Below are 8,426 nucleotides of genomic sequence, written 5' to 3' on the forward strand. Positions count from 1 at the left end.
AAAGAGAATACATAAGCAAATAGAAAAATAAAAGACAATGAGAGGGAATAAGTAGGAGTGTAAAAAATAATAAAAATATTTTCATATTTGATGAATACTTGATGTAAAAAATATGTAAAATACGTAAGATTTAACTCACATGATGTAGAAGCCTTTTACTAGTTTTTAGCTAAATACATCTGCAAATTAGCTATTATACTAGGTGTGCGTGCTAAACAATGTTTTTTATTTGAAAGCATATTTTTTATTTTTTTAAATTTAATTTTTTTTAAATGACATAAGCCAATGAAGTCGTGACACCTGTTAACCATGAACTATTAGTTCAGTCAAAATAATAATCTGCAAGCCGCGCAATTAAAGTAGTTGATTTCTATTAAAGAAAAAACCATAGTCGATGCAAAATCAGCTTTTTCTTTTTTTTTTTTTTAAAAATCGTAGTATACACCCTAGTGGGAATCATGAATAGAATCTGAACAAGCTTAATAAAAAATTGACAACCAAAAAGGGTGAGTTGTGTTGGGTCCCAAAACATAGTCAACCCAACTTATGAACTGAGCTATCTGCTTTACCATTTCAACAAAAAAGCTTTACTCTCTCTGTTAGGAATGTTTCTAAAGCATATTTCCAAGTAAATGGTAGTGAGACTCGACACAACAGTTTTGAATACAATAAACTTGAAATAAGTGATCAATAACAAATGAAACAACAGCTATTTTACAAGATATGAAACAATATAAACCTCAAGGAGACAACCGAAGGTGTCTCCCTCACTTAAATAGGCATATAAATTTATAGTCTGGAGAAGTGAAAAGAATATGATGTTGCAGATCTCACCCAATCGAAGCTACTCAGCAAGTCATGACAAGAGTAGAGGAAGAGACTGGCATTTGATCATGTCAGCCAGTCTCTAAAGAAAAAAACTACCAGAAATAGTTCCATCACCTGACTTTTACAGCTCTGAAAATCTGTGGAATCGGAACCTTATCCAAACTAGGTGCAAATTATCCTGAAAACCTTGCGAGAATTGTAGTTCGATTTTCTTTCTAGGTTAGGCTCCAGAGTAATTTTCGGGTCATTGCGGGCGGGGCTAATCCAGGTATATCCCGGATGGTCTTATTGTTCGGATTTACAAGCTGAAAAGGTAGAAAAAGAATAATAATTAAGCATTCACTCACAATGACAATTGACTACAAAATAGTAGCAAAAGTTGCTTAATAAGCTTTTTTGTCAATTGTAAGAGGACTCACAGGAAGCAGTGCACGGCAAATTCTAAAAGTTGAAAGAGAAGCTCTAAAATGAAGGTTACAAGTACATTTTTCACACAAAGCGACCCACTTGGTTACTCTCGGTGTAAAAAGAATTGGAAGTCATTTCGAAGCCATTTGGTAAATAATTTTATATGGTCCAAAATAAATGTCTCTAAAAGAAGTTATATTGCAAAAGCACTCTCCTCGTTATCGGAATAAGAAACAAAATTCATTGATGAAAAGAAAAAACGTGCCAAACTCGACATAAAATAATAAGAAAAAAAAAATTCTTCCACTTACTAAGGTGACAGTGACAAAGCATGTAACTTTGAGGGAAGCACACATTTTTCAAAATGTAAAAGTAAGTTGCTCTCTCATAGACTTTGATTTAAACAAATAGAGAAGTGCAAATAGCTTTGTGCAATCAAGGCAAACAAAGTAATATGTTTGTGGGCAGCAAGGACGTTACCCATTGAAATATTTCTTGAAAGGTTAGACCTTTAACCAATTTAAAATAACTAACCATCAGTTAATTAATAATATATGCCAAAATTATACACACATGGACAATGCCTAGCTTCTTGCAGCATATCTGCGGAGTATGGGGGGCTATAAGCCTATAACTATTGCTGCTTTCTCTGTATTTTACAATACAACTATGCTATATCTTATTCTACTTGTATTAAAATCATCTTATTTTACCCACATTTAAGAAAACCTTGAAGAATAAACAAGCAAGCGAGCCTTATGGCCTATAAGACTAAAGAAATCAATTTACGAGTTCATTTCACTAGAAAATTTATGATTTCTGCATAACTTAGTACAAGGACACAATCCCAACTCTTAGTATCATTTAAAGATATGTTGGAATAAGCTGCAAAACACCAAAATCCATCTATAAGTTCAAATATCAAACAGACAATAACAACTTTCAAGTCTTGGAAATGAATTTTCAGCAAGTATTCTGCATAGAAAAAGAGTAGATACTATGAAAACAAAAACAACATGAAGCACAAACCATTTCAGGAGACTAGCTTAAAAAAATCAAATAATTTATAAAGATTTTCAAGTGACATAGTGTCCACTTAAAACATATATGGTGAAATTCAAAATCCAACATTATAAAAGAAAGAAAAGAAAGCTAATGATTTTCCAGCTATCAAAGGTTGGATTTTAATAGGAAAGTAAAACATCTGAGAATTGAACTATAATTTGTGCAGATAAAATAAGTTTAGATATATGTGATAATACCTTCACAATAATGATGGTTATGACTCCAACAACAATTAGGAAAAGTAATGCCATAATACACCTGTCAGTTGCAACCTAATTTGAAAGAAAGAAAAAAAATCGAAAAAATGAGTTGCCAATATGGAGGAAGTAACAACTAACATAAGACAAACAAAAGAAGTGGATATTTTAGAAATCGACCTGCCTACCAATTTCCTTGACCAGTTGAGATGCTTTCTTGATAGAGAAATGGATAGAGTCCAGCTCATTAACAATCCTACTCATTTGTTCAGTCTAAACATGCAAGTAAGAGATTACCTTCAGTCCTCACATACAGATGCCAAATTATAAACACCAGAGTGAACATAATGATAAGTTATATCTAAACATAAAAAATCAATATTTAAGTACATACTTGGGCCTTGAGAGCTGCTGCTGTATCAGTTCCAACATTAATGGTGTCTTGAACAACCTATATAACACACAAAAATCGTTGAAATAGATGATGGTTATAATTCAAATTTGAAACAGGAAAAAGATAGTTCACAGTTTGCTTCTAGCATCTCCTACCTTTGAAAGACGGGGCAGAAGCCATTACACAAATTTTCAATAATTTTACGAGAGGAATTTACAATTTCAAGCTTAATGTAAACAATAATAGTAGTATTCTAATCAGATCCCTGAGTTTTGTAAACTAAGTCTTCCTGAAGCTGGAGATTGTAAAACGTGACCAAAAAGACCACTCAAATGTTCAAACAATCATCTCATACCCTAGACTTGTTGCAAAATATAGGTAACTGGAGCAAAGTTTCTTCATCATTCTTTTTTTTCAGGAAAAGGAGAGAAGTTTATTTCCAATACATTACTAATGCTTGAGAACCAACCTTCTTTGATCTCTCAATGGCCTGATCTGTTTCATTCATCATTCTGTTTCCATTATCCATAAGCTGTTGGTTTGTCATATCTGCATTATACACTCTCTTAGAAACGATGCACTATTTCAGAGTACGGGATATGCAGCTATGACAAACTCGTGGATTTTGTTATATCAAATGCAAGTTCTAAACCAAATAAGGAAATTTGCTCTTACAAAAGCAACAGAAGAGTTCTGACCTTGACATATTTTGTAAAATGAAAACCTAGACACATCTTAATGGAAGTAGTACCACCTGGAAGGTCTCACAATGCCAATAAAACCTTATATTATGTGCATATCTATTTACTTACTTGAGGCTAGCAAGACATTTTCTTCATCGTGTTCTTCTGTTGGTCCATCAAAGAGGTCAATTTTTTTATTATCAAGACTGGCTGTATATCTGTATCCATTGGATGAAAATCATTCAGGAATAGTAACATAAGAAATAAAAAGTATGGACAATGATATTTTCTCATTGATTTTCAAATAGCTGAAGAATCTCTATTATATCTACATATATCATGCCATCATGATCATCGATCATGACATACTTAAGCTATAATAAAAGTGTGTATTGAATGGGTATAGTACATGAATAAACATAAATGCTATTAAGCAAAAAGTAAAGAAAAGAAAAATGCATAATTGTTCATGCGTGAAATTTTCTTGCTCAATCAAGCAACCAAATAACGTATTTTCAACTGATTCACTTACTGTTTCTTTAAAGCAACATATGAATTCAACTCCTTAATCTGCATTGGAAATATAATAAAGTTAAAATCACTTGGAAACCAAAAGTGCAAACAAAGTATTCTGAAAATCATATTATCGTATAAGTATATGATTAACAGCATAGTAGCATACCATAGACTGCTTTTTCTCACTAAGCATCCTGTTGGTGTTAGGGTCATTTCTACTTTCCATATCCTTGACTTCTCTGTCAAACTCTTTAATAAGCCTGAAAACCCAACATATAAGGTCATTCATTCCTTACAGGGAAGACTTAATAAAAGCCACAGCAAGATACAGAAAGAGAGGAATTTATTGCTGTTAGTATTTTTGACATTTTCACAATTTTAAACATACTCATCCTGAAGCTTTTGCTTTCTCTGAGAGGTCTTTTTAAAGATTGAGAGATGAGTCAAAGGTCAAATCATGATGTATGATAACATCAATAAGTTCAGCCTCCTTGAGTGTATAAAGGGAGATTTAAAAATTTAAAATAAATCAAGCTTAACAGTGAGAAAGGAAAAACTCCTCAATTCTTGAGCTACTTTCAGCTAATCCAGAACAACCAATAGGATTAATAATTGTATTAACTCTACAAATTTTCAATTATCATTTTAAGTTAATAATGCACGTTACAGGACCAATTCCTTGCAAATGAAATAACTAAAAAGCAACATAAATATGCTACCAGAAATCTATATGTTGACAACAGAGATAGATCTGACTGGAATATGAAATGAAAGTGAAACAGCAAATGACTATTTAATTAACTTTGACAAATATAGATCTTGCAGACACTGGATTAAATTCAACATGGCAATAACAAATTTAACTCTGAATTATAATTTTGATGAACCTATAAACAAATGCACAAGCACATAAATTGTAAAAGAGATCCAAATAAGAGCTGGTAATGAAATAAAATGGATAAGAAACAAAAAAAAAAAAAAGAGGAGCGAGCGGGGATGGATTGTAAAATACCTCTTACATTCTCGCATCTTCCCCGTGAGCTCCTCCAGCTGCCTACTTTGCCTGTTGGAATCCTTAATCTTCTCCAATTTTTGAAACCCATTTCTGTATTCAATTCACATGTCAAAACCCATATCACCAAAATTCAAAACTCCAATATGTAATATAACATAAAAAAAATGTGTCATGAATCTTACGATAAAGCCCTGAAAATGTCGCTGATTTGGCCTTCGATCTCTGCAAGTTCTTCACTGATCGATGATAATGGATCCATTATTCTCACACCACCACACCAATCTCAAAAATAAATCAACCAGAACAGATTTTTCAATGCACACAAAAATGCCCGATCAGATCCGAAGAAATGCAGATCCAATCCAGCCCACCAAATCCAAAAAAATAATTTTTTTCAGGCAAAATTCCAATGCTGGATTCAAATTTTCACAACGGACGTTTTACAATGCTCACCCGATCTGGAATTTTTCTACCAAAATTGAAAGAAAAAAAAAAAAAAATCCCTGGTTATTTTATTTTATTTAATATTTGGGAGTTTTTTTTTTTTTTTTGGTTGGGCCGTTTTGGAGGGGGATTTTGGCTCTGAACCTGTAAGGCAGAGCTGTTTCAAAATTTCGGCGATAATTTTGGACCTTTTATGGATTTTTTATTTATTTATTTAAAAATTTTGAGGGAGTGCAATGGGTGGGACCTATTCCGTAATATGGGAATGGAAAGTCCAATGTCATAACTCACAACTGGCTGGCTTATACGGTAAAATAGAGTGAGGAAGGGAGAGACTGGACTGGACTGGTTGGGTGTTCTGATTCTGGTCCTACCTACCTCGTAACCCTCGTCCTTATCTTATCATTAATTACATAAAATACACTACAAACAAACCCACAATGTTTAATATATAGAAGAGATATCTATCATCAACACTCACATAATAATTAATTAGCTAATTCATACTTACATAATTACATTATGTTTTATAGGGGAGAAGGGTGGAAGGAGAGTCATAATTATTTGTTTGGGAAATGAGAAAGTGAGCAAGAGAGAAAAGTTTAAGGTTTTTTCTTCAAAATGAATCCCTCTAAAATAGAAGGATGACATAAAAACAAAAACAAAAACTTATAATGAAAATTACATAAATATCCTTTAAAAAATTAATGTATATTTTAGAATAAGAGGGATAGCTAACATAATACATACTGTTACTTGCAAGTTAAAATATTACACATTTATACCTATTACTATGATTAATATTATCAAATTCTCTTAAAAAATCCCTAGTTAACACTTTAGAGAAACAATATCTTGATCTTCACCTATCTCAATTGTAACTTTGGCTGAAGAAAAAAACTTCCACTGGACAAGAAAGCAATTTGGCAATCTGTTTTACAATCTCACAACCATTTATGAGAAGTTGAACAAATGTGTTCTCTACACAAATTATTTCAAATCATTATTTTTCGTGATTCATTCACAATTTTGTTTATTTTCTGAATTTTTGGCATAAATTCATTCTCACAATCTTATTTTTACATTCTAGTATTTTTTTTTATTTCGTTTTCATCTTGCATTTTTTTGCACATTCATTGACAATTTTGTTTTGATTATTTTTTTCTCTTGTAAAATTTATTCATTATCGTTTTATTTTTTTTATTACATCTTTTCATAAATTCAACTATTCAAGAGTATTAGTGAATAAAAATAAGGAAAGGAACCATTATTCTCAATTTGTAGATAAAATATGATTTTTAAAATATAAGAGTAAATTTGTTGTTTATAATTTTGTTGAAATAAATTATTAAATAGTAAATTCATTATTTACGTTGAAATAAATAATTAAACAGTAAGCTTATTATTTATAATTTTGTTAAAATAAATTTTAAAAGAATAAACTCATCATTTAATAAATAATTAAAAAATAAACTTATTGCTTTCAACTCCATTGAAAAGAAATAATTAAAAAGTAAACTTATTGCTTTCAATTCCATTGTAAAAATAAATTATATAAGCAAGTATATATTTTCAATTTTATTGAAATAAATAATTAAAACATATATAAATTAAAGATAGTACAATAATAAAATATAAATAAATAAAGAAGATATATCAATGGAGATGCTTGGCCTTGACTATGAGCTTCTTTGGCGAGAGGGAGCTGAACAAGAAGGGCATGACCTTTGAAGAAAATTGGGGAGAGGGAGGCTCACATTTTCAAAAATAAAATCCATTTAATAAGGAGATATTTGTAGCGAAAGTTTCTAAGTTATTATGTTTTCATAACTTAAATATTTAAGTTAGTTTTTTGCGGCAAAAATACTTTATGTTTACGTTTAGATGCAATTTGGTACAACCGTTTGTTCCCAACATAAAGTTTGTCTATGACACACAGGCTAAAATACTTAATTAAAGGGATATTTGGGGTTAAGTACCAAATTTAAAAGATATTTGTGATGAAAATACCGAAGTTATAAGTAAATTTGACACAATATAGGCAAACTTAACAACAGAATAAGCTACTATACTAAAATGCACCAAAATATGGATGAAATGTATTTTTATCGCAAAAAAAAATAAAATTTTAGTACTTAAGTGCTACAAACATAATAATGTAAATATTTTTACTGCAAATATCAATTTAATAATATATATGGATATTTTTTAAATTCAGCATTTAAAAACAGATGTTGATTAGGATTTAAAAATAAAAAATAAGAATGATCATTTTTTATAGTAATGAGAATGACAATTCTCTAATGTTGTTTGGTAAGAGTTAAGAAAGAGAAAAACGATATTTTGTCTATTTGTTTAGTAATTAAAATAAGGGTTTATACTGTTTTGGATCTTGTGTTTTTTTCCATTATTTGTTTGGACTCTGTGTTTGGACAAATTACTTTTTGGGTCCTATGTTTTGTAAAATAGTTAAAATAGAACCCTAAACCCAATTTTAGTTAATGTTTTTTCAACTAAAATTACAAATAATTTACCAAACTAACAATTCAGAATAAAAATAAAATCATTCTGCTTAAAAACTGTATTGTTATATTCAATTTTTTCTTCATTAAAATTGAGTTTAGGGTTCCATTTTAACCATTTTACAAAACATAGGGTCCAAAAAATAATTTGTCAAAACATAGGATTCAAACAGATAATGGAACAAAACACAGGGTCCAAAAAAATATAAACTCATAAAATACTAAATATATCAACTCATTTTTAAAATAATATCCTTCTTTTTCTCATTGTTCCAAAAAAAAATAGAACATACCTCTACTACCACAAATCTCATTACCGATCAAAAGTTAGTAACCTAGTAGTATTTACTATAA

The 8,426-nt window shown here is 30.3% G+C and overlaps 1 protein-coding gene across 2 annotated transcripts; it reads right to left on the minus strand.

The window, feature by feature from the left end:
- Positions 1 to 597: 597 nt before the first annotated feature.
- Positions 598 to 5,736, minus strand: LOC133778035 (novel plant SNARE 11). 2 transcript variants are annotated; one of them, XM_062217846.1, is made up of 10 exons: positions 5,289 to 5,733; positions 5,104 to 5,196; positions 4,258 to 4,351; positions 4,108 to 4,145; positions 3,705 to 3,793; positions 3,362 to 3,441; positions 2,893 to 2,949; positions 2,679 to 2,771; positions 2,499 to 2,573; positions 598 to 1,133 (listed from the first exon to the last, which is right to left on the minus strand). In XM_062217846.1, the coding sequence occupies exons 1-10, from the start codon at positions 5,363 to 5,365 to the stop codon at positions 1,044 to 1,046; spliced, it is 786 nt and encodes a 261-aa protein (XP_062073830.1). In that variant the 5' UTR covers positions 5,366 to 5,733; the 3' UTR covers positions 598 to 1,043. The 2 variants fall into 2 exon arrangements, with proteins under 2 accessions (XP_062073830.1, XP_062073831.1); XM_062217847.1 differs by lacking the exon at positions 598 to 1,133 and adding an exon at positions 1,187 to 2,211 and having other exon boundaries at positions 5,289 to 5,736.
- Between the last annotated feature and the right edge of the window lie 2,690 nt (positions 5,737 to 8,426).

This window comes from Humulus lupulus, chromosome 5 (genome assembly GCF_963169125.1).
Source record: "Humulus lupulus chromosome 5, drHumLupu1.1, whole genome shotgun sequence".
NCBI classification, from domain to species: domain Eukaryota; kingdom Viridiplantae; phylum Streptophyta; class Magnoliopsida; order Rosales; family Cannabaceae; genus Humulus; species Humulus lupulus.

Excerpts from the sequence above, each read along its gene's own strand:
- LOC133778035 (XM_062217846.1), bottom strand. The coding sequence starts at position 5,365 with ATGGATCCATTATCATCGATCAGTGAAGAACTTGCAGAGATCGAAGGC. Across the intron at positions 4,352-5,103 it reads AAGATGCGAGAATGTAAGAG|GCTTATTAAAGAGTTTGACA; the intron begins GTATTTTACAAT and ends TTGGGTTTTCAG. Across the intron at positions 2,574-2,678 it reads TCAAGGAAATTGGTAGGCAG|GTTGCAACTGACAGGTGTAT; the intron begins GTCGATTTCTAA and ends CTTTCAAATTAG.